Genomic DNA, 26,430 nt, shown 5'->3' with positions numbered 1-26,430 from the left:
AATCACAGCGGGCGGAAGGGAGCTAGCTTAAGTCATCAGGGAACAGGTCCGAACCCACACTGGGCAGAGGGCAATGGCAGTTCTCCCTGGTCACAGGGACAGTTCTGTGTGCCACCCAGATGCTCGTTATGCTTTTGTAGGGTGCCCGCTTTATGGTTTCAGCATATTGGTGCCCAGATAGAATTCCTGCACCGCAGGTAGATGCCATGGCCCTGCGACATTAACCAGATACATCACCAGCTACATACAGTGGGCGCGTGGAGCTTGGGTCACAGACCACCCCAGGTGTAGGGCATCTCCCCATCTGTGAACCTGGGCCGTGTCATTTAGTGTTGGGAAAACTAAAAGCTCCAAGTGGGTGGTTTTTTTAATCTACTCATGCTATAGCTCCGGTCAGCTCTCGCCTCTAAAAGAGTCACAGCCCGGGGCTTGGATGCTCACTCACTTCTCTCTTGACCTAGCAGTTTCCCAGACGGACGTCGTGTGCTACGCTCGTTATTCTTTGGGGCCTTCCCCCTTATTTTAAAAAAGGAAAGTTTCCATGAGGGATTCTCCCGCTGGAAGGGTGGGAAGTCCTGAGAGTGGTGTAGCTCGGGAACAGGATATGACCTGTTTCCATAAGTAGGATGATAACAGGAGAGAAATGGAGAGCTTCATGGCACCACCGTGACTCTCCTGGTCTCTGACCGGTGACAGTCACCCGATTGCTATCTGCAGTTAGGTGGAAATGCCACCGTGCTGTTGTAAGCTGTTAGAATCAAGTGGCAAGTTTGTCGGGCCCTGACTGAGAAGTGAGTGGGTGTGACCAGGTGACTGGGTGCTCAGAAATGCAGTGGAGAGACACACTTGCCCTTTTGGGCAGCAAAGAACCCGTAAGCCAAGGGAAAAGATGATGGAAATTTCAGCATGACTCTTGGCAGGGGCTGCAGGGTGATCTAGGGAGAGGCAGGATGTGGCTGCATGAAAGGCCCTCTGTGCTTGCTGTCACTGGAAAGGGCACTGGGAACGGCTTTGATGATCTTGTTCTCTTTGTTTCCTAAATAAGGTAGCCTGTCTTTCCTTTCTCTTAAAAGTTCAAAATCGGCCTGGAGAGATGGCTCAGAGGTTAAGAACATTGGCAGCTCTTCCAGAGGACCTGAGTTCAATTCCCAGCAACCACATGGTGGCTCACAGCCATCTGTAATGGGATCTGGCGCCCTCTTCTGGCCTGCAGGTGTACATGCAGATCGAGTACCATATGCATAAAATAATTAAACAAATAATAAATTATTTTGGTTTTTGAAGTTCAAAATCTGTATTAGTGGCCAAAATCTATGTTATGTCTTAGAGCAGTGGTTCTCAACCTTCCTGACACTGTGACCTTATAATACAGTTCCTCATGTTGTGGTGACCCCAACCATAACATTATTTTTGTTGCTACTGTTGTGAATCATAATATACACACCTGAGTTTTCTGATGGTCTTAGGCGGCCCAGCCCCCGAAGGGGTCGCGACCCACAGGTTGAGAACCACTGCCTTAGAGACGCTTCATCAGCAGATAGTAAATTTAGGAATCAGAGTTAATTTCAAAACTTAAGTCCACCGTGCTTTGTTTGTACCTGTAGTCCAGCTATGGGGGAAGTTAAGACAGGAGACTCTTTTTTTCAAGAATTTGAGATCAACTTATGAAGTATGGTGAGACCCTGTCCCCTGCGCCTCCCCCGCCCCCCCAAAAAAAACCCACAACCTCAAAGCAAACCAAAGCCGTGAAAAGAGTGAAATGTATGGTGCAGAGGTAAACAGACTTTGGCATGTTCGTGAATTTGAATGTTAATGACCACAAGCTGACTCGCAGCAGCATGTGGAGCCCCTCGATAAACCGGAGAGCCAGAAACCAAAGGATTCAAAGCTCGGCATCAGGAAGTTTAGCTTCGCTTTACAGGCCTGCCTCTCAACTGTGTGTGCCGGCTGATATTAGACTCCCCAGTCTGTTTCTTCACCTCTGACATGGAGATTTCAGCACCCGGGCCGTGATGCTGGGTGGAGCAAGTAGAGGGCGCTGTGGGACTCTGGACAGTGATGCTGGGTGGAGCAGGTAGAGGGCGCTGTGGGACTCTGGACAGTGATGCTGGGTGGAGCAGGTAGAGGACAGTGGGACCCAGGGCAGTGATGCTGGATGGAGCAGGTAGAGGGCGCTGTGGGACTCTGGACAGTGATGCGGGGTGGAGCAGGTAGAGGGCGCTGTGGTGGGACTCTGGACAGTGATGCTGGGTAGAGCAGATACAGTCCTCTGAATTCATCCCTGCAGAACTAGGCACAATGCCAGGCACTTAGCAAGTGCACATTCTCCACATTAAATTATCCAAGAAGACTCTCTTAGAATGGCTGGAGGGTGGCTTTTGGTTGAGTCTTGTCTGCCTGCCCTTTCTGCAGGAGTCTCCAGAGCAAACTCAGTTACTACTGACGTTAGACCCTGGCCACTTTCTTCAGACTTGCAGCCGCAGTGAAGCTGACTCAAATGCTTCCTGCCAGGGCCAGGGAGGTGAATACATGGATACCTACAGACTGCTGCCTCGCTTTGACCCTGGAGCAAGTCCTACTGCCCCAGCCCCCCCCCAACCAGCTCCCCTGGATCCCTGGTATAGGGCCAGCACTCAGCTGTCTGAGCGACAGAAGACGCTGGTGGGCTTTTCAGGGGTCCGTGACCACCCACATCTGACCCCCATTTTTCATGTTCTCTGTAGTACTTGAACCAGTTCGAAAACTGCTGTGGCCTGCGGGAAGGAGCCATCCTTACCCTGCTGAGCGACATTGGTAAGTCCCCGCCCTAGAAACGAGGCCAGGCCCTGCAGGGTAGATGTGTGTCCAGTCAGGCATTTGGGGAATTGTCTCTGCCGAGGGTGTGGTGAGAAGTGGAAAGGACCTACTGGCGTAAGGAGTTCAGCCAGGGCTCAAATAGAGTTCCTTCCTTCCTAAGTCATGGTGCAAATGACTGTGTGTTCACAGTAAGAGATTTCCCTTCCCACCAAAGAGATCCACTCCCTGCTTTCCTGGAACGGCCAGTGAAATAGGTTGTCATCCGAACAGTTCATCCATTGGTAGTGAAGTTTCCTTCTCTCACAGCGGCAGTCACTTGCCAGCCACAGGCATAGAAAAACCCGCTCTTCAGTACACTGGTACTGTGGGTGTCCTTATTCGCAAATGCTTGCTTGCGGCAGCCTGAGAAGGCTGGCCCCAGGGAGGAGAGTCACGTGGGCCTGTAGAGATGTGTGGTGTCCCCTAGATCCTGGGGCCCCACTGGGGAACTGAAGTGGGGCTCTGACGGTCAGCTCTGCCTCTCCCCAGGAGAAGCAGATACTAGAAGTGCCACAGAGCTTGCTTAGGGCTTTAAAGATGATGATGATGATGATGATGATGATGGTGACGATGTGCAAACCGATAGTTTGGGTTCTAGAGTTATCTAGAGTTTAATCCTTGAACGTATGTCCCCATTTTGGGGAGTGACCCCATCTTCATCCCCATTTCATCCTTTCAATCTATACATATATGATTTGTTTACTCAAATTTAGTTTTTCCAGTTGGCGTACAGAAGGTGTGCAGTGATGTGATGACGTCATGGGTCCTTTCCTGGTTCTCTGGTTGTTAGCTTTTACCCCATTTGTGCGGCTGTATTCTCTCATCTTTCAGAAACTTAGCCAGCACGAGTCTAAGGCTCTTATTCTGCTTCTTCGGGTAGAGGGGAGGAAAGGGGGTGTTGGGGAATGGGGTCGATCTTCTATTTTTTTTTTTTTTTTAAGATTTTTTATTATAATATACAGTGTTCTGCCTGCATGTATGCCTGCACACCAGAAGAGGGCACCAGATCTCATTACAGGTGGTTGTGAGCCACCATGTGGTTGCTGGGAATTGAACTCAGGACCTCTGGGAGAGCAGCCAGTGCTCTTAACCTCTGAGCCATCTCTCCAGCCCACCATGTTTTTAAGGCTGAGATCCAAGCAGTGTGACGGAGAGTTTCCCCCTTCCTGTGCCTCCCGCGGTTTCCTTTAGGATGGAGTCCTGTGGAGGATTAGGTGACATCACTGAGGTCCGACCTGCTGGGTCAGGGGGCAGCCACCCCTTGGCCTCTGGTTTCCCCGTGTGTTGGTGCACGTGTGTCTGCAGGAAGGGCCCTGTCTGTACACCTGCGGGATCTAATCCAGAGGTCTAGAACTCCGTTTATTTTCGTGACAGCATGTCTCACCCACCTGTGTTTTGCTTAGATGTTTACCTGATTTTATCTCTTAAGTCCATCAGCCAAACTCCTGATTTGCTCCTGTTGGCTTGAGTTGAAGGCAGGACTAGAAGGTGGGTGGGGGTGGGGGTGGGGGTGGGGGTGATTTTCTTTTGTTCTCCATGGCTTCCTTTTGGTTACAGCTTCAGGTCGCTTTCCTTTGATGTTATTCTCCCAAGTATTTTTTCTTCTACTCATTATATTATTTCTGCAGCTCTCATACAGCAGTGAAAAGTCTCTAAATGGGGACAGGTGGCTCCCACCTGTAGTCTTAGTTTTTGGAAGATAGAGGCAAGAATATCCCTGTGAATGTGAGGATAGCCTGGACTACAGTGGAAACCCTGTCTCAAAGGCACAAATCGGAAAGCTCTTTAAATAATTGGTTTGTGTTACACTAACTGGATTACTGCTTCATATGGCATTTTACTTCCTTGGGAGTGGTGACTTCAGTGTTATCTATTCAAGGGCCTCCGTGGTGCGGGTGGAACCGTGGCCTCGCACGAGCTGGGCAAGCACTGTACCACTGAGCTCCGCCCACTTCTTCAGCCGGACTTCTTAAAATCAGAACCTTTTGTCACTGTTCTGTCTTTAGCATCTAGAAAAGTAGTAGCTGGTATATACTGTCTTGTCTGTAAATATGTATAATAGATCAAATGCTCCGAAAGGAATTAAAATACATAAGTTCTCATTTAAAAAAAAATCTGGACATCTCTGTATTAATACCCAGCTTATAAACCAGCTCTTCCACTTCCTAGCCATGTGCCCTGAGGCATGTTACTTCATTTTTCAGAATGTTGTTTCATTACCTGTAAGTGAGAGCCTTGCTCACCTCCTTAGCATCATTGAACGTAAAATGAGATGCTGTACATAAGCTCTTGGCGTAGTGCTCTTCCTAGAATGATACACAGTAAGTCACTGTGGTCCCCCCACCCCCACCCCTCCCTGCTGGGTCCTGAAAACCCTCAGTCCCTACTGTGGATTTCTAATGAGGTTGGAGCTAGCAAACCCAATAGGTGGGAGGCTCATGAGATGCCCTTCCTGGAAATGCCTGGTCTTCCCCAGACACATGCATTGCTGGGATGCATTCCTATCCTTTGACTCTGGTTGAAGTTGCTGATAGATTTACATTTCACTTGCATACCCCTGCCATTTCTGATTTGTATATGAGACCATCAGATTTAGTCTCACTTCTAAGTCAGTTTAAAAGCTTTACTTCGAGTGGCTCAGCTAACAACCGTTTTGTATTCGGAAACCACTCCTGAGCATATGTCGTTCCAAGTGCAACCCCACATTCTCTTTGCTGGAGTCACCACAGCTGTTCCCTGCCTGGTTGATTCCAGTTGATTAGCCAAGCCACACTCCTGGTCACAGGGTCCAGATCCATTGCCTTCTCATTTGGGTTAAATGTATTTGCGCCTAATATCTGGGCCCTAATTTCTTAGGACGCCCACATAGAACATCATCAAGGTAACAGACACACAGACAGGATTCTTCCAGTGATTTTAAGGTGCCAAGTACAACTCCAGCAACTTGTGAGTAGAGTATACATGTGAAAACAAGCAGATGCCTGGCAGACACAGATGAACCCTGCTTCCTAGAGCAAGCCTGTCCGGTCATTGCCTTATACTGGCAAGAGATCCTGGGATAGACATGGAGGCAGTGGTAACAGTTTGGACTTCACCACAACATGACCCCGGAATAGCCCCTGGGAGTCACAGTTACATTGAATGGTCATTGTCCTTTAGAAAACCTCAGAGTGTTTTTTCTTCCTGCCAGTGAAGCAGCAGATTCCCAAGCATTTAGGACTGAGAGGCAGGTGGCAGCCCTCTCTGTCCCACCACAGAGTCTTGGTCAGTGACCCTAGGCTGTCACTAAACTAACTCATGGACCCCTCCCCTGAATTCCTGAATATTAGAACTGCAGGCATATTGCACATGTCCAGACCTCACCTCAGCTTCCACGCTGCCTTCTCCTTGCTTTTCTTCATTCTTGCCCCGTCCCATTCACCTTCCTTTTCCTGGACCGGCTCTGCCCTGCTTTACTTATTGCTGGTTTTGCCTGCCTGGCATCTTGTGGCATCTCTCTATCAACCGTATCTCCCCCCCCCCCCCAGTCTGTGCTCTGATATCTGTGTCTGCAGAATCTCTCCCAAAGCCACTTCCAAATTGAACCCTAGACTTCTTTTCACATGATCCCTTTGTGATATCTTCTTTTTCACCGGACCTGTCTTTCCGCCTGCCCAGACATGAGTGTCAGGTTTCAATCTCATCTTTTGGGTCAGCAGTTAAGAGGACTTGCTACTCTTATGAGGGATCCAGAATTGGTTCCCAGACCCCATATGGTGGCTCACAATCCAAGGGATCTAAAAACCTCTTCTGGCCTCCATGGGCACCAGACATGCACATAGTACACATGCATGCAGACAAACACTCATACACACAAAATAAACCTTTAATTCTCACCTTTGAAAATCGTCCCCTGTTGCTACTTCATACCTTTCTCCCTCTGCCTGGCTGAAAGGACACTAAAGGACACAATCACTCTCCAAACTGAGCTGGGGATGTAGCTCAATCGATAGAACGCTTGCCTAGCATACATGATGCCCAGTGACTCATAAACTAGATGGAGTGGCACATGTCCCAGTTCTGGGGTGAGGGTGGGGAGTAGGAGCAGCAGGATCTGGAATTTTTTTTTTTTTTTTTTTTTTTTTTTTTGGTTTTTCGAGACAGGGTTTCTCTGTGTAGCTTTGTGCCTTTCCTGGGACTCACTTGGTAGCCCAGCCTGGCCTCGAACTCACAGAGATCCGCCTGGCTCTGCCTCCCGAGTGCTGGGATTAAAGGCATGCGCCACCACTGCCCGGCTAGGATCTGGAATTTAAAATCATCTTTAACTACATAGGTTGATGCCAGCCTGGGCTGGAGACCAGAGGCCATGCCTCAAAGCAGGCAAACAAAAGGATGAGAATACAAGGTCACCAAATCCAGTGTGTCTGTCGTATTATGTCCTGTTCTCCCGTCTGTCCCTACAGCCTCCACTAATACGTTATCGCCAGAAGTCGTTGTCATGACCTCATACCGGCCTCCTCATTGGCTTTTGCTAATCTGTTTTTCAGAACGGTGCTTTCTCTTACATTTTCGAGACCAACCTCCTATGTATCTCAGGCTTGCCCTGAACTCACCGTGGAGCCTAGTCTGGCCTCCCACTCAGAGCTGTTCTCTCACCTCAGTTCCTGAGTCCTGGAGTTATACAGATGCGCATTACCATGCCTGGCTGAAAGGAGACTTTTACCATTGTCTGCTCCAGACCTCTCCACCCACCTTCTTTCCAAAGTCAGTGGCTAGCCTGTGTGCACAGGACTCCTGTGGCCGGCTTCTCCATTTCCCGGCTCGCTGAGCACTTCTCCTTGGGGTGCTAGTCCTGTACCTCACCAGGGACCCTCAGCCTTCCCATCTCTTAGCCTTAGGCTTTGCTCGTCACTCTGGATTTCCTTCACAGAAGTCTGCTGCTCTTCATGGTCACTGAGCAAATGAGAAAATGACGCTACACTTTGATTTTAACACTTGGTCTTGCCATTTTTCTGCCCTGCTGTTTGCACCCGACTAAGTCTGTTTTGCCTGGCAGGTCCCACAACAAACTGGGCAGCTCACGGTAGGCTCAGCGTTTTAATGAAGAACACAGACATCCTCTTTTATTACCTAGTGGCAACTTGGACCACCCACTGGTTGACCTCCCTCCATCCCTCCCTCTCTTCTCTTCCTTCCGTCCCTCCCCACCCCAAACAGTCTACCACTAAGATACACCCCTGCCTCCTACTTGTTGCTTTTTGACTTTTCTTTTTCTTCTGATTTCTACCCATCCCCTCACTCCACCCCAGAATCTTCTGGTCCATTTGTCTTCCCATTTCTTCCCAGGGGAACTTATCTCACACAAGCATCCTGAAAAGAGCTTACCAGGCTCTTAAGACTTGTAGGAAAATCGGGATTTCACGGGCACACCCCTTCCAAAACACTTTAACCTGCCTGGAAGCCTGGCTGATCTTGTCTGCCCCCTAACTTGTAGTTTATCATCTAAACAATGTGGTTTGGAATTCAGGTCGTATTCTTCCTGTAAGCCCAGGGAGATCCTGGGTGTAGATGTGGGTACCACCCTGACAAGGAGCACAACGATGCTCTTTGTCTGCTATGGATACTGCACCTGGATCTCTCTGCAGAATCCACACGATAACAGGCCAAGGTGTAGTCCAGGGAACTGTTTGTTTATACTGCACCTGGATCTCTGCAGAATCCACACGATAACAGGCCAAGGTGTAGCCCAGAGAACTGTTTGTTTCAGTGCTAGGGATGAAACCCAGGAACTTACGCATGCTAAGCCCTACAGTGTAGTCTAAAAAGGAGTGTTTGTTACAGCATGTTTCCCTAATTGGAACATGAGGGGTTAGTTATGTTTTTGTGTATTGGGGTTTTTAGTTTTTAGGGGTATTTTCTATTGCTCCATCCAAGGATTTAAACACAGTATTATGTTCAAGTTTCAACATTGAATGTTTCATCCAGTTTAAACCAGTTTAGGTTCTCCCAGTGAGATCATCTTAATCGGCTTCCTGACACTGTTCCTTAGGGCTATTTTCCAGACGGCCTACAGCCCATCGAGGACCTGTTTTTCAAACGAAGTCCTTGCCCATCAGAACGTTTAGCCACCTAGGGTTCACTTAGTCCACAAAAGCACCTACGATTCTACCTGTCTGATTTCTTAGTTCTAGACATGGTTAAGTCAGGGAAAATACTTGAGAATACATAACTACACTAAAACGAGGCTCTGCGTTTGTGAGCAGCATTGCTTCGTCAAAGTCAGTAGCCATTAATACATCGTGAGGTCTGACTACCGCCCGCCGTCCCTCCCCTGCACAGGCCTGGTGACAGCCTGGGTCAGTGTTCTCCGCCGGCCATGCGTTCCTCCTCCTGGACGGGGTTCTTGGGACTCCTGCCAGCTCGCCCACGTTACTGGCCTCAGATGCTACACCTCCAACTGCAGGGCCCTTGTTTTAGGCTGTGTTTGTTCTTGCTCAGATCCAGTGGGACTCAGCTTGCACACAGCACATGCCGTCACGCTTCCTCTGCAGCAGCTGAGCGCCGCGAAAATGGCCGCCCTTTGGACAGTGTTTCAGGTTGTGGCCTGGCCTGGCTCCTCTCTGCCCATGGCTCAGGTTCAGTAGCAGTACCCCTCCTCTCTGCTGCGCTGTATGAGTGTCATGGTTCGACTTTTTATATCTTCACGCTAAGATTGTAGGCCTGCGCCACCGTGCCCAAGCTTTACTTAAAAAAAAAATGGTCATGGGGTCTGATACGATCCATTCGGCAGTACATCAACACCCTTTTAAGTTAAAATCTATGGACCTAAATTGTTGTAAAGTTGCCTGTTATAGTAACTGGAGAGATGGCTCAGTTGAATTGTTGCCTATGTGTTCTACGTAGATTTCTATCACTTCAATAAAACACCATGACCAGGGGCTGGAGAGATGGCTCAGCCGTTAAGAACACCGACTCTTCTTCCAGAGGACCCGGGTTCAATTCCCAGCACCCCCACATGGCAGCTCATAACTGTCTGTAATTCCAGTTCCAGGGGACCTGACACCCTCACACAGACACACAGGCAGGCAAAACACCAATGCACATAAAATAAAAATAATTAAAAAAAAAAAACCTACCATGACCAGCTGGGCATGGTGGCACACGCCTTTAATCCCAGCACTCAGGAGGCAGAGGCAGGTGGATCTCTGAGTTCAAGGCCAGCCTGGTCTACAGAGCAAGTTCCAGGATACCCAAGGCTATATGGAGAAACCCTGTCTGGAAAAAACAAACAAGAAAACACCATGACCAATTTTACTAGTAAAAATCAAAGTACTGTTGAGAAGCATTAGGTTTTATAAGTCAACAGTTGAGTGGAATTCTTTGGGTCCATGGTCAGCAGCAAATCTTTGGCTTTGTTTGGATATAGCAGTCTACTGTTGACCATTATGAACGAAAATAAGAAGCAAGCAGGAAATGATAGGGCCAGGTTTGAATGGAGAAATATAATCAGTGCAGTATGGCTTAATGTTCTGAGTGTGAACTCTCTTCACTCGGTGGTTTTGCAGTGTGGCTGATGTGGCTTAGTGGTTCTGAGTGTGAACTCTCTTCACTCAGTGGTTTTGCAGTGTGGCTGATGTGGCTTAGTGATTCTGAGTGTGAACTCTCTTCACTCAGTGGTTTTGCAGTGTGGCTGATGTGGCTTAGTGGTTCTGAGTGTGAACTCTCTTCACTCAGTGGTTTTGCAGTGTGGCTGATGTGGCTTAGTGGTTCTGAGTGTGAACTCTCTTCACTCAGTGGTTTTACAGTGTGGCTGATGTGGCTTAGTGATTCTGAGTGTGAACTCTCTTCACTCAGTGGTTTTGCAGTGTGGCTGATGTGGCTTAGTGATTCTGAGTGTGAACTCTCTTCACTCAGTGTGGCTGATGTGGCTTAGTGATTCTGAGTGTGAACTCTCTTCGATATTTGACTGCCAGATATGGTTTTAGGAAATACCATCTGAAAGTCTTCCCAGAGTCAGCCTGCTCTCTTGATTTCTGTGGAAGGCTTGTCTTCTGCTCTCTGCTGGTGGGTACCCATCTCCCCCCACTCCCCCTGCCTGCAGAGATGACCACCTCTTCAGTTTGCCGGAGATTCCAAATGACTCAGTCCATCCTGATAGGGGTGGTTTCTGTGTGTCGTATGTTTATGTATAGGTATAGATTAGTATGTGGACATGCTTGTACATTTGTGATGTGTCACCGAAAGGGCTTGATATTAAACCTCTCAGTGTTATTGATTTTATCCCCTGCCCTATTTTAGACGGGGTCTCTATGTAGACCAAGTTGGCTTTGAACTTGATATTTAGGTTAGGGTGACCTCTACCACATAGTAATCTTCGTGCTAAGATTATAGGCATATGCCAACTATTATTTAAAACAACAACAACAACAACAACAAACTTGTGGGGTCTGATACTATCCCCTTGGCAGTACATCATCAGCATCCTTTTAAATCAAAAGCCATACACCTAAATTGTTTTAATGAAGCTGCCTGTCTATCGCTTCAGTAAAACACCATAACCGAAAGCAATGGGGAGGAAAGTTTACTTCATCTTACATTTCCACGTCACGGTCTATCATCCAGGGAGTCGAGACAGGAACCTGGAGGCAGGAACTGAAACAGAAAGAGGACATGCTGCTTCCTGGCTTGCTTCTCATGGCTTGCTCAGCCTGCTTCCTTAAAGCACGCAGGGCCACCAGCCCAGGGATGGCACCACCCACAGTGAGCTGGACCCTTCCAAATCAGTCATCAATCAAGAAAATACCTTAGAAGCTTGCCCACAGGCCAATCTGCTGGGGGCATTTTGTCAATTGAAGTCCCCTCTTACACAAGTCCAGCTTGTTTCAAGTTGATGTAAAACTTGCCAGCACACTGTGCAAGCAGGAGGACCTGAGTTCAGTTACAGCACCCAGAGTGAAAAGAGTGGAAGCATGCACCCGTGATCCCATCCCCAGGGAGGCGAAGGTAGAGGGGTCCCAGGAACTGCAGGTAAACCGAGGTAGATGAGTGCTGAGCTCCTGGTTCAGAAACTCTGTTTGAACACAAACACACACACACACACACACACACACACACACACACACACCCCACAAGAGATAGGAAACGATGGAGGAAGACACCTGAGTCTTTGACCGTCACATGCGCATGACGTCACATATGTCAACACATAACAGTACACACAGGCTCAAAGAATTGCCTAGCATAATGTGGCTCTATCGTAATTTAGCTAGGCAGTCCTGGATTATTAACTAAATTTCAGCTTATTTCTGACTGTTACTCTACATTATGCAGTACCCATATGTGTGTGTCATGATGCTGTTTTGGGAGAAAGATCTTTTGAGGCAGGTTCTTCACACAGAACCCCGTGCTCACCTTGAACTCATCACCCTGCAGTTCCTGAGCCCTGGAATTACAGGCACCGTCACATCCAGATTTTCTCTTTCCCTCTCCTCCCTCTCTGCTACTGAGCCACAGTCCTGGCTCCCCTTCTTTTGATGATGTGAGGAAGGATTGAACTCAGCCCTGCACCTGCTAAGCAGTGATGATTTCAATTTTATAAGCTAGTTTTTCAGAGTGGAAACTGTAGGTCAAGTCAGATATGTATATTTATTTGACATATTACTTTATGTGTGTGTATATATACACACACACACACATTTGGCATATTACTTTATATGTACACACACACACACACACACACACACACACACACACACACATTTATTTGGCATATTACTTTTCAAAACTACACGTTTGTATTCCTCCCAGCAGTGCAGTGGAGTTTCCTTGTTACTGCTTTGCTCTGCAGTTTTTGATACAAGTGTGAGCAACTCTTCAGTAACTTGTTTGCCATTTATATTTCTTTTATAAATCACTGTTTTCTTTGCCTTTGTTTTTTTGTTTTGTTTTGTTTTGTTTTCCCATTTCTGGGTATTGAACCTAGGCTTTCATTCTTGTTAGGCAAGTGCTCTCTACCACTAAGCTACATCTCAAAGCCCTTTTTCTTACTTTTGATTTTGAGACAGTCTCACTGAGTTGCCCAGACTACCTGTGAACTTGCCGCCACCTCCCACCCCACCCCCACCCCTGGTCTCGGGCTCCCGAGTAGTGGGATCACAGGCCTGTGCTGCTCCACCTGGCTCTTTGCTTCTTGCTGGTTTTTAAAGGCTGTTTGTGTGTTAGCTGTGTTTGCTGTGGGGTTCATACTGCAGACGCCCTAGTCCCTTTGCTTGAGCTTTGTTTACGATGCCTTTGACCAGGAATTTTCGAAATGTTTTGTCTTTCTTGCCCTTTGTTAACCAGGGCCTCCTGTAGACTGGCCTTGACCTTCCCAGAGGAGGATCTTAAACTTGCCCCCACTTCCCAAGTGCTCCCATATCCCACCATGGCTTGTCTTTTTATGCAGTACTTCAGCACGTGACCAATGCTGGGCGAGCACTGTCCTCACTGAGCTACACCATCAGTGGATGATCCAAAAAATCCCAGTTAAATTCTGCTCTCTTGGCCTGATCCCCTTCACCTGGCCTGAGCAGTGTCCGCTCCAGGCTGCTTCTGTCCCCTGAGAGTTGATACACCAGAAGCCAGAAAACGTGTCAAGACAACACTATATCGTCTTTTACAGGCCGGTCAGTTCTGAGGGAAAAAAGCATGTGCTAGACATAATAAACATATCATTCCCCATTGCGCTCCCTCAGCCTCGGCTCTTCGATACCTTCACGACAACAGAATCATCCATCGGGATCTGAAGCCAGAGAACATCGTTCTGCAGCAGGGCGAGCAGAGAGTGAGTGGCCGTCCCGGGACTTGGGGGGTCCCCAGGGCTGCTGGGGTCGGCTCTGGCAGGGGGGGCTTCGTAAGCTGCTCATTTCTGTATCTCCTCGAGCCGCACTCCGGTTCTCTCGAGAATTTCTTGTGTTTTGATGCCTTTCTGTTTTTGAATCAGCGGTGCAAACTGTTCTCGCTGGCAGATTGAGGCAAGCTCGGATGTATCACGTTCTTTTTATTTATTTATTTATTTTTCTCCAGCTCTGAATGTATTACATTGTTAATCGCCCAAGTTGCAGGAACCCGATAAGGAAAATGTTTATTATTCCAGCCTCAACCCGACACCTCTTGGAGATAGACTTTTTCTTTTTCGTTTGTTTGCTACAATGAGCTGAAGCTGGTTGTGGATGTGGTTGAGAAGAGGCAGGCAGAGCTGGCACCCGCCCATCGTGGGCCTGCTCCAGCTCTGCCATTACACACAAGCTGTTCGTGGCCCTTCTCAGTGATAACCTCCCCACGGGCTTAGATACCGTAGTCTTTCCCAACTTTGTTCAACGAGGGGTCACCCATCCCTCCCAATACAGCTTCCCTCACTGTTCCTAGCCCAGCCCATGACTGTGGCAGGCTCATCGAACACTCATTCTTCCAGTCATTCCGGATATTTCCTGAGCAGGGCCTGGCCTGGCCTCTCACATTACAGATCCAGGCTCGGTGACCCTGAGGTCCGATAGGTAGGCTCTTAACTGATAGATGGCAAAGCAAGGAAAACATTTGCCCAACATTCTTATAGTGCCCCAAGTGTACCCTGCTGAGGGCATTCTCCTGTGAATATGGTGGCCTTAAGGTATTTAGGAACCAACATTCTTTGGGAATTCAGAATGACTTTGTTGTAATGGCAAACCAACTCATGCTGTGGAAGGAGACTGCCTTCTTACAGACTTCAGATTTCTTCTCTCCCCCCCCCCTTTTTTTTTCCAGTTAATACACAAGATTATTGATCTAGGATATGCCAAGGAACTGGATCAGGGCAGCCTGTGTACCTCCTTTGTGGGGACCCTGCAATACCTGGTAAGCAATGGGCCCAAGTGTTTGCTTCTCAGTCTCTCTGATGCTCCTGTCTGTGGGTCTGTTTGTCCTGCCTGCCTGCATCTCAGGCCTGCTGGCTCCGTGGATGTTCAGAATTATTGTGTGAGTTCACAATTGATAATTCACTCACGTGAGTGTTTTTGTGCCCTCTGCTCTGATGTGAGAAGGGCTGGCCTGTGTGCCTTTACCCAAATCCCGGAACCTCTCTGTGCCACGGAGTTCCGATTATCTGTAGAGGCTGTGTTTCTTGAAGGGTCACAGGAACCAGTGAGGAAGAGGTGGGGCTGTGACTTCTCTGTGTGTTGTGTGGTCTGAATGCTGCAGTCTGATTTGATCAACTCATTCTTCTGGAACGTTGTGTGCCAGACAGTGTGCACAGAGCTGGCAGTACAATGAGAAAAGAGATAAGCATTTCACTACTCATTGAGAGCTTAACATTCGAGAAGAACGCAGGCATTAGTCACCGTGATATACAGATAACCCAGAAACCACCATTGCCACGAGTGCCACTGATAAAAGCACGGTGTCGAGGGCTGTGTGAGGAGAAGGCCGTGGAAGGATGGGGAGAGGGGACCCTGGCAAAAGCAGAGCGCACTGGAAGACACACTAGTGCGGCTCAGGCTTAGAGGATGCGGAGAGGGTCTGAAGTTGAAACTGGGGAGGAAGAAGGGACAAGTTCTTATCCCTTTCTACTGGCTTGAAGGGTTTTAAACCATACGGTAAAAACCTGTGGAACAGCATTGGGGGGGCTCCACACTGAAGAAGTTGCCGTGGAATGATGTGGAGAGTGAATTGCACCAAGTGAGTGGCGGGTGGTAAGGCAGCCGTTGGAATAGACACGTTCACAGCTGGGCAAGGAGGGTAGGAGGTGCAGAATGATTCAATTAGAGGCAAGCTTGCTCTTGCTCGGCTGGGACACGGTTTTGCATAGCTGTCTGTCATCTCAGCACTTGCCTGTAACCTTAGTGCTTGGATAGTGGAGACAAGAAAGCATGAGTTTGGGGCCAGCCTGGACTACATAGTGAGAGCCTGTCTTCAATAAACCATGGGTGGGGGTAGGTAACAGACACTAAGGAAGACTTAGTAATAGATGACTTATTGGTGATAATGGCCGTCAGATTGGGGTTGAATAATGGAATCCGAGTTCAATGAACAAAAAAGGTTGAAGGTCTCAGGGCTTAAAAAAGTTTAAGCATCCCATTTCATAAGAAAGAAATTATGTCTTGTTTTTCTGAACTCATTCATGTTTCCTATGTAGACTACCAGTTAGAATGGGATCCCTCTGTTTCTCTTCTGCTGTATGGAATGCGGCTTTCCCAGCGGGACTGTGGGATGTGATTCAGGCAGTGCATCCATGTGATACTGTAATTATATACATCCTGCTAAGTACCCTCTGGAGTCCTCACTAGCTCAGCAACAGTGAGGTGAGGTGAACCCATGCTCTGACCACGATTGGCAAATCCTCGTATGGCTCCAGGAACTGGACCTGACGAGAGATAGCGAGGGAATGAAGCCATGACTGACATCAGGAATGCTGGGATTGGGTGGACTGAGCTCTCTGGTGGAGAAACAACCCCACCTCAGAAGCTCACTGTGTTCACAGAGAGGCGAGGTTACAGTTGAACACGGAGGTGGGTCAAGGAGATCGGTGTGGGTTGGAGCAATCTTCAAGCCATAATATTTGCGGCATGGGAAAAGCTACGGTGGACATTTTTTGGCACACACATTTGACGACATTTATACCTGGACCCTCTAGGAAATCTTTGCCATCTCTCTGAGCCTCACCCTAGTTGGGAAGGCTTTGCGGTTTTTCCCATGAGTCTGAGGCTACGCCCTTTGACATGGTGGCGGCCATGTCAACAGCACACGTTCACTCGGGTCTTCATTCACTCAGGGCTCCCACTCAAGACGCTAACAGTTTTTCACCTGCGTGAATTAAAGGCCCACCCATAGCCACACCTGGAGACTGAGCTAATCATGCCATTTTAGCTCAGTTCCTCCTGGGTTTGACTCCCTGACCCATCTATGACTCTTGCATGTCCACATAGATCATGACTGGTCCTGTCTTTGAGCCTTTGCTTGGTGGTATTCCTTCCTGGGATGGTTCTGCTGTGTGTTTCCTGCAAGCCTTGTGAGCCCAGTTACTGTCCTGCCTCGACTTCCTCACCCTCCTGGGTCACTGTAGCTCTCTTAACCTGGACAGCAGTCATGCATCTCGGCTTTCTCCTGCTCGATTGTAAATATCCCATTTCATTGTATGGCTCTATGTTACTGGATTCAGAGTTATCTGGTTTAATATATATGCACTGTGCATTGGGTGTGTACAAGCTGATGTCTTTTTGTTTGTTGGACATAGCTTGGCTCTCCGTCTCCTATGTTCTGGGTCCTGCATGTAATCTTCAATAAATACTACAACCTCATTTTTAAATACGGAAAGATTAAATGACTGTGAAATGCACAGTAGATTTACTCTGGTCTACCTCGAAGTGATTCCTCAGGATCCTGACTCCTCAGCTGTCCTGTCCACACTTCTCATTAACACAGTCTCATTAAGATTTGAAGTACAGAGTCGGATGGTGGTGGCGGCGCATACCTTTAATCCCAGCTCTCGGGAGGCAGAGGCAGGCCGATCTCTGAGTTCGAGGCCAGCCTGGTCTACAGAGTAACTTCCAGGACAGCCAGGACTACACAGAGAAACCCTGTCTTGAAAAACCCAAACAAACAAAAGGATATGAAGTACAAAAGCCCTTACGTACCCACAGCGGACCCTGTTCAGGTTCATCTCGCTCTTGAGTGGACATACTCTGCCCTGGTGGTGAAGGCAGGGAGCTGGTTCTCCTCCTGGTAGCTCTTCCAGCCAGAAAGAGGGCAGCGTAGGCAGCCCCGCTGTGTCTTTCAGGCTCCAGAGCTGCTGGAGCAGCAGAAGTACACTGTGACTGTGGACTACTGGAGCTTCGGCACCCTGGCCTTTGAGTGCATTACCGGCTTCCGGCCCTTTCTGCCGAACTGGCAGCCCGTGCAGTGGTGAGTTGACCGGGTACTGGGGCGAGGGCGATCTCGAGGGGAGAGCGAGCCCCTGGCTCCACGTCTTGTCACCCGGTCCTTTCTGGTCCCCAGGTTAGGCCCACATGGTCTGTGGTCTGTTCTCCCTTAGGACCCAGCAGTGGCTGTTCAAGCTTCTCAGCCTTGGACAGAGGACCGGTTGCTAACAACGTCTGTAAATAGAGCCCTGGTCCTAATAGGGTCAGTGTCAACAAGGGGGTCCACTCCAGACCATGGCAGGACTGTTAGCAAATGATTAGTAAAGAGAACAGGTGTACACACAGCAAGTAATGAAGGAATATTTACCCTTGTAGTAAAATTTGTCAACAGTAGGTCTCTATGTAGAAAGTTTTTACTTAAAGTAGTTTTGTAGTAGTAATAAGTTTACGTGTTTTAAACGTCGAAGTATAAAAAAATAATAGTGTAAAAGATTGTCTCGTGAAAGTTTCCATACCCCTGGTCTCCCTCCCCAAAGATGTGATGACCACTAGTGTTGTGTTCTTCAGGGATGCCTATGTCCTCCCCCCAGGTCGTCCTGGTTGTTTGTTTTGTGTCGGCCCCTCTTTATACTCCAGGGGTGTCATAATTGAACACTGCTGTGTGTGTGCTTTGAAAGCATTTGACACCAAAACTTTCTTCAGAGCAATTTATTTAACATACACAGACACACACACACACACACACACACACACACACACACACACACACTTCTTAAAGACTAGCTCCTTCGCCCTTTGATATAGCCTGCTTTCAGGCTCACACTGAACATGCTCTGTCTTCTTGGGCTTTGGAAGGTCTCTTTGGTGTTCCACTCACTCACTGAAATGCAGCTCGCTGTTGGAAAGTTGAGTGGTTTATAATTGGTGCTTCTTAAAATAATACCACAAATAACATCCTTGTAGGTAAGCTGTTGCTCACAGCTATTCATCTGTTTATTTATACATTCCTATGAATAGAATGAACAGATTTAAAGAGCACACACATTTTAAAGGCTTTGAGGTGTCTTGTGCCACCTGCCAGAAAAGGCTGTACAAAAACATACTTCTGCAGGAGTGCACCCATCTGACCTTTTCCCTTTGCCATTCTTAATGCCGGGGTCTTCATTTTCCTAAGTACATTGTAAGATTAGTAAAAAACACTAACTTTTCAAAGTACAAGTATTTACTCCAAGAAAAACTATATAGCAGAAATGACCTTAACCTCGGGTCCTCCTGCCTCCAGCTCCCAAATGCTGGAAGTGCAGGCATGTGCTCCCACACCGTTTTATCCAGTGCTGAGGATGGAACCCAAGACCAACTGAGCCACATCTCCATGAAAATAGTTTCCGATAAAAAAGGAACCATGGCCTTTGGAATCAGTTCTAGAAGGAAGCTTGGGATGGTGGCAACAGACATCAATTCCACAATTAGAGCCACATGCTGGCATGGCAGAGGCAGAGAACACTCTGGAAAGCCACTGTCCTATGATAACTACTTACAAACCAGGCTTTGGTCTTTAGGCCCATGGGTCCTGGGATATGGGAGAATTAGGTACTTAGTTCATAGTCATACATTATAATGTAACCATAAAGTAGTAAAATAGCTTCAACTTATTTGTACTCTGTTGGTTTTAGTTGGCCAAGGGATTGGCTGTTTTATTTTCAATTCAAAGGTTAACTTTTCAAAGTTGGTGGGTTCCATACCTCGAATGGAGGAAAGCGTCACAAATGTTGACCTTTTCTCTGCTTATAACAAGATAAATGAGACCCAATAGAACTGAAAGAAGCCGAGTGGTGGTGGTGCACACCTTTAATCCCAGCACTCGGGAGGCAGAGCCAGGCGGATCTCTGTGAGTTCGAGGCCAGCCTGGGCTACAGAGTGAGATCCAGGAAAGGCACAAAGCTACACAGAGAAACCCTGTCTCGAAAAACCAAAAAAAAAAAAAAAAAAAAGGAACTGAAAGAAAAATACTGTTTAAAAACGCCCTTCGTGGCTCAGCATCTTCGCAGTGTGTCTGTTGTCCGCAAAATCTTTTCCCTAGAACCACCCTTACTGTTGGCTGCTTCGAAGTCACCTTCACTGAAACCCAGTTTCTGTGGGCTGGTTTCCCAGAGGACCTCGTTGACTCTGCTGTTAGCATCACTTGCTCTCAAATAACAAGATGCAGCCTGAGCAGTCCGTGCTTTGCTTGACACAGCTGCTTCTGGTTTCCTAGGAGATGCTCGGTGGTTAAGAGCACCAACTACTCTTCCAAAGGTCCAGAGTTCAATTCCCAGCAACCTCTTGGTGGTTCACTACCACCTGTAATGAGATCTGGCGCCCTCTTCTGGCCACCAGGGACACATGCAGGCAGAATACTGTATACATAATAAATAAATCTAAAAAAAAAAAAAGAAAGAAAGACTGTTTTCTTAGGAGCACATCCCGTTTTCGTTAGGAGACCCTGACTCCACCCGTCTGTTTCTACTAGAGCCGTATGATGCCAGTGGCCTTTGCCAAGCACATACCACCTTTTCGTACTTCCTCTCTGCCCTAGACGGGCCAGCTTGCTGGTTGCCAATGATAACTGTTTAAGGCTGAGGCATTTTCTTTTCAGTTTGAGTCCCCCTATTTAGGGGAGAGATGTATTTGGACTTTCATACACTAGAAATTATACCAGAATTTGAGTCCTTTGTTCTGGCCCTCTCTGGTTGTCTAATATTGAACAACACCTACTCATTTCCTTACCACTAAGTGGCAGACTAAAAATAATGTTACCACATGGGGTTACCGCTGAAACCAAAGGGACCTGGCAAAGTGCTTGGTTGTTTATAAAGCATTATTCAAATTTAAGTTGGCCTTGTTACCAAGAAAGGTTGGAAGCCACTTGGATTTAATTTTTCTCCTTCCAGCACTACCTCAAATACCTTTGAAAGTTCCCTACATTGGCAAATATGAAAGCTCATTTATTCTAGAAAAAATGCTTAGCCACATAATTATAAAGTATGGGCTTCCCTTGCTTTACTAGGTTGCTAAGTGGCAAAGGCGTATGTCACCAAGCTTGACAACCTGAGGTCTGTCTCTGGGGCCCTAGTGGTGGAAAGAGAGAACCAGTTCCCTTACATTGTCCTCTGATGCCCCATGCATGCCATGGCAAGTATGTGCATGCATGTGCATGAGTGTGCATGCATGCGCACACTCGAGCACACACATGAATAAATAAATAAATAAATGTAATTTTAAAATGAGGCAAAGTACTTGTGTGCATACTTTACATTTCAAATAAATCGGATGTGCACACAGTGACCATGGTTCAGAAACCCAATTTTATCCTCTATCAAAACATGAGAGCTGGGCTGGAGGGATGGCTCAGTGATTAAGAGCACTAGCTGCTCTTCCAAAGGTCCTGAGTTTGATCCCCAGCATCCACATCAGGCAGCTCACAGGCATCACATATCCACACACATGTATATGTGTAATTGAAAATTAAATCTTTTTTAAAAACGAGGGCTTCTATTTGATAAATGAAGAGTAGAGGAAACCAGAGACGTAATCAAGGATGAGACCGGGGCCAGCAGTGCTTCCTGAGGTCATGAGGTCATGAGCGACCTTGCCGGGGATTGTCTTTCAGCCCCTCTTTCCGTACCACTGGTCACTTTTTGTTTGTTTAAATGCTGTGGACGGAACCAGAGCCGCACTCTTGCTGAGGACTCAACGCCACTGAGCTAACCCCTGAGCACGCTACAGACCACTCATAAACCTGTCAGCCTACCGACCATTAGTTCAAAGCTTACACAGTGGTGAAGTTACAAGTGTAAGCCGGGTATTTGCCTGAGTGACATAAGGGACCTCTCCACATGGCCTTTACAGGCACTCCAAAGTCCGGCAGAAGAGCCAAGTGGACATTGTTGTCAGCGAAGATCTGAACGGGACAGTGAAGTTCTCCAGCTCCTTACCCTTCCCCAACAATCTTAACAGGTAAGGCCGCCTGGCATTCCTCTTGAATACATTTGTCTTCTTTAGAAATACAGGGGTGAGGTGACATTGGATGCATTTGTTTGTTTGTTTGTTTTAATTTTATATGTTTGAGTGACTGGTACCTGTTGAAGCTAGAAGAGAGATCAGATCCCCTGAGACTAGAGTTGCAGACGGTTGTGAGCTGCCATGTGGGTGCTGGGAACCAAACCTAGGTCCTCTGCAAGAGCAACCAGTGCTCTTAACCACTGAGCTATCTCTAGACCCTCTGATAACGTTTGAATGGTTAGCAGAAAGCCATCCTGTGCTTGAGAACTTGACCAATCTCTCTCAACATTAGACATAGGATGGGTTCTCCCTAGAAATCTTGTTTTATGAATTGGTTGGCTGTTTTTTGATATGGCGGAGATGAAATCCCTGTCTTTGTTCATGCTAAGCAGACACTCTACTCGTGAGTTACATTCCCAGCTCCCAAACCATCTCTCTGCTAAATTCACGTAACAATTTATTTGTGTACCTTACTGGTTTTGAGGGAGGCTAAGACAAGAACTCAAAGCAGGAATCTGGAGTAGAAATGGAAACAGGACCATGGAGGATGCTGCTTGTTCCCTCGTTCCCTCTGGCCTGCTCGGCCTACTTGCTTCCTTTCTTTTTCTTTTTTTCTCTCCTCTTTCTTCCCCCAAGACAGAGTTTTTCTGTGTAGCCCTGGCTGTCCAGAACTTGCTCTGTAGACCAGGCTGGCCTTGAACTCAGAAACCTGCCCGCCTCTGCCTCCTGAGTGCTGGGATTAAAGGTGAGCGCTGCTACCACCCAGCTCAGCCTGCTTTCTTATGTAGCCCAGGCTGACCTGCCTAGGGATGGTGCTGCCCACAGTGGACTAGGGCCTCCCCATGTCAACTGAAAAGTAAGAAAATGCTGGGCTGGAGAGAGGGCTCAGAGGTTAAGAGCACTGGCTGCTCTTCCAGAGATCCTGAGTTCAATTCCCAGCAACCACATGATGGCTCACAACCATCTGTAATGAGATCTGGTGCCCTCTTCTGATGTGACATGCAGACAGAACATTGTATACATAATAAATAAATAAAATAAATCTTAAAAAAAAAAAAAAGAAAATGCCTCCTAGACATGGCCACCAGCCAGCCTTTTCAAGGCAGTTCATTTGAGGCTCCCTTTTTCCAGGTGACTCTGGGTTTGACATTGGCAGCAGAAGCTGACTGATATGTCTCTACTTTGAAGTGTGTTCACTTCAGCTTAGGGTTGGTCTCTAACTCCACAGGAGGTCATTTGAGGATAGGGATTGTACCTTATTCCTCTTTGTGTTCCTTGTCTGGCCCAACAAATCGCTCTTTGAGGTCTGAATGGCGTTGCGGTCTAGTCTTCGAGCTAGAATGTAAGCAGTTATTTAGTGAACCAGAATTGGGTCATAATACAAAAGGAAGCTCCAGGTTGAAGACTACTGCGGATATTCGGGGACAGGAGAAGGAGCCATCTGGATTTCAGTGGTGTGGAGCGACATTGGGTGTGCTGTCGTTGGGGGAGGGGTGGGGAGGGTTGGAGAAGACGTGGACAGATGAAGACAGAGGAAGTTCAGCGGGGAAGGTTAGGCTGAGCAGAGGCACATGGGATTGGCTCTAAGGGGGCAGTGCGGGGCAGCAGGAGGAACTTGAGATTGGCATGTACATCCATCAGGTTCTCTCAAATCAGCAGCTCAGGGTCCAGACCAGGGCTACTTAAAACTTCTACTTGGAGATGGTGGCACACACCTTTAACCCCAGCACTAGGGAGGCAGAGGCAGGTGGATCTCTGAGTTCAAGGCCAGCCTGGTCTACAGAGTGAGTTCCAGGACAACCAGCATCCAGGACTACATAGTGAGACCCTGTCTCAAAAACAAAAACACAACCTATAGTTCGGGATCCCTTTGTGCCAAAGAAATGTTCACATTACTCCAGGTATGTAAATACAGAGTATATAAAGTATATAAACGTATAAAAGTAAGTAAAGTATATATAAAGATTAAAGTATACAAATAAAACATCTACTGATAAATCGTAAAGAGATTTATTCATTTTTAAATTCTTTGGTGTATATAGTTATACCATTTATGAAAGACAAATATTAAATTTTATTGAAGAAAAATATTAAGTATATACAAATATTAAATTTTTATAAGATTAACAAAATATGTGTGCTTCATCTATTTTTACACAGAGTTAAAACTTGGCTAAATTTGTTTTTTTATATTTTCTCTGTGGGTGTATGTTTACACATGCGTATAGACCCAGAAACTGTGCTGATCATGAAACCACAGAGCCAGGCAAGCATGCTACCACTGAGCTACACCCCAGCTCTAGAATGCATTATCAAAGCTTCGAGGTCACCCCAAGGCTTAGGGGGTGACCCTGTCAGAAGGAGAGAAGCTCCTAAATTGTTACGTTGTTTGGAAATGTTTATGCATTTTCTGTCGGGTCACTTGGCTTCATTTTTGATAATCATTTGGTTGCCACCGTGTGTGTGTGTGTGTGTGTGTGTGTGTGTGTGTGTGTGTGTGTGATGCTGAGACACACTCAAGGCTGTGCTGCGTTTAAAAATGAGCGTATGTGTTTCATGTCCGTGTATGTGTTTGTGTGCGCGTGTGTGTCTGCAGGCCAGAAGACAGCCTTGGGTTTCAGCCCTCGGGGCCTGTCCACCTTCTTTTTTTTTTTTGAGACAGAGTTGCTCACTGGTCTGGGATTCAACAAATCGGCTAAGCTGGCTGACTCTCCAAGGATCCACTTGTCTGCTATTAGCATTTTTTTTTTTTTTTAAATATATGGGATCTGGGCTCGAACTTAGGTCCTTGTGTTTGCAAAGCAAACCCCTCACTCCATCTGAGCCGTCCGCCAAGGCTGTGCTTTGGAATCTGCACCTCCAGGCGGCCTGGCTCAGGCCTCTCTACCTCTGCTCCCCTCAGTGTCCTGGCTGAACGTCTGGAGAAGTGGCTTCAGCTCATGCTCATGTGGCACCCTCGGCAAAGGGGCACGGACCCCCAGTACGGTCCCAACGGCTGTTTCCAAGCCCTCGATGACATCTTGAAATTGAAGGTGAGAGCAGGGTCGAGGCAGCTCCAAGGCAGCCGCTGTGGTCCCCAGTGGGACTTAGCAGGTCATGGGACCCTTGGCTTGTGAGGAAATTCAGGTTCCTCTGAGTCTCTGGGCTAAGATAAGAGGACAGGAAAGCCTGAGCTGACGGACATGGCTGCCAGCTCGCTGGCGAGGAAAATGGGACTCAAGCTAGCCCCTGATCAGCAAGTATTGGGGGTAGGAGAGAATCTGGGCCAATACGTGGACCTGTCTGTAAAGAAATTCGCTTTCTGGGTTGGTGAGATGGCTTGTCAGGTAAAGACGCTTGCGGCCAAGCCTGACAACCCCTACAGCCTGCCTAGTGAAAGAGAGAACCAGCTCCTTCAGATTGTCCTCTGATCTCCACACATGCACGGTGGCATGCACATGCCCTCCCCTCCCCCAGTCCACGTACAAACACGGAAGGCAGATAAATGTCAGGAGGACTTTTTTTCCAGTAACGTCCGGTTGTGTTGCAGCTGGTTCATATCTTGAACATGGTCACAGGCACCGTGCACACATACCCTGTGACCGAGGACGAGAGTCTGCAGAGTTTGAAAACCAGAATCCGGGAAGACACGGGAATCCTGGAGGAAGACCAGGAGCTGCTGCAGGAGGCGGGGCTGGTGCTGCTCCCCGACAAGCCTGCTACTCAGTGCATCTCAGACAGCAAGGTGAGTCCCTGCCTTCCTGCACCCTGCCCTGTCTCCCCCTGACTTGGTCGCCTAGGAGACCGTCAGCATGACAAGCAGTTAATGACACCCTACAGCTTGCTCGATGGGTCAGAAATCCCGTGTGGCTTGCTGAAAGACGCGTCATTCCATAGTCAGTTTGTCACCTCGGTTGCCAACATCGTGCTCTGTCCTTCTGGTCAACCAGAGCTATTTGTGACCACACAGCTGTGCTGCGCACCTGTGCTCACCCCGTCCATGTGCGACACGGAGCCTGCCCCGAAGTGCTAATGGATTGACGGGTGGAGGTCACATTATCGTCTGAGAACCAGGTTTCACAGGGAAGTGTGATGTGTGCAGGGAACTTCCACACAGGAGAATCAGTCAGCCTGAGTAGAACATGATGTAAGTTAGGGGCAGGCTCAGATAAAAAGATGAGAAAGCAGGCTGTGACGTGTCCTTCGTAGGCTGATCGTCCTCGGTGAGCGGTTGGCAGCGCTCTGACAACGTGTAGCTGGGAAGGAAGTGCGATCCACAGGTCTCACTCTGTTCTTGTCCCTTTGCAGCCGAATGAGGGCCTCACGTCGGACATGGACCTTGTTTTTCTCTTTGACAACAGTAAAATCACCTATGAGACTCAGATCACTCCCCGACCCCAGCCGGAAAGCGTCAGCTGTATCCGTAAGTGAATCGTTTATTAAAATCGGTCAGTTGTGGTATTTAGGGTGAAGTTGGAGGGGGAGACATGAAGGAACTGTGTTCTTCTGGTCCTGGGGTTCTAAAGCTGCCTTTAATTGAGATGCGCAGAGACCAGTCCAGACACTCACTAGAGTACTGCACAAAGGATAGGAAATGCAACCTACTTCTGTGATTCAGTTTTGAAGTTGCATTGATATTTTAATAACAAATGTGTATTGAAGGGTAAAGGCAGGAAGACCTGGAGTTTAACTTTATAGCAAGTTCAAGAACAGCCTGGGCTACATG

The 26,430-nt window shown here is 47.7% G+C and overlaps 1 protein-coding gene across 2 annotated transcripts in view; it reads left to right on the top strand.

The window, feature by feature from the left end:
• Ikbkb (inhibitor of nuclear factor kappa B kinase subunit beta) overlaps positions 1 to 26,430 on the top strand; it is a 55,461-nt gene that overhangs the window by 13,747 nt on the left and 15,284 nt on the right. For both annotated transcript variants that reach the window (XM_028887792.2, XM_028887793.2), the window contains 8 exons: positions 2,724 to 2,793; positions 13,548 to 13,636; positions 14,596 to 14,685; positions 17,603 to 17,727; positions 21,573 to 21,680; positions 24,628 to 24,757; positions 25,255 to 25,449; positions 26,013 to 26,127. In XM_028887792.2, the coding sequence (XP_028743625.1) occupies positions 2,724 to 2,793; positions 13,548 to 13,636; positions 14,596 to 14,685; positions 17,603 to 17,727; positions 21,573 to 21,680; positions 24,628 to 24,757; positions 25,255 to 25,449; positions 26,013 to 26,127 (922 nt within the window). The remainder of the gene's footprint in view (positions 1 to 2,723; positions 2,794 to 13,547; positions 13,637 to 14,595; positions 14,686 to 17,602; positions 17,728 to 21,572; positions 21,681 to 24,627; positions 24,758 to 25,254; positions 25,450 to 26,012; positions 26,128 to 26,430) is intronic.

The sequence above is a fragment of the Peromyscus leucopus genome, chromosome 17 (assembly GCF_004664715.2).
Source record: "Peromyscus leucopus breed LL Stock chromosome 17, UCI_PerLeu_2.1, whole genome shotgun sequence".
NCBI classification, from domain to species: Eukaryota; Metazoa; Chordata; class Mammalia; order Rodentia; family Cricetidae; genus Peromyscus; species Peromyscus leucopus.
Note: the sequence above shows the minus strand (reverse complement) of the source record. Positions and strands in the feature narration are given on the sequence as shown.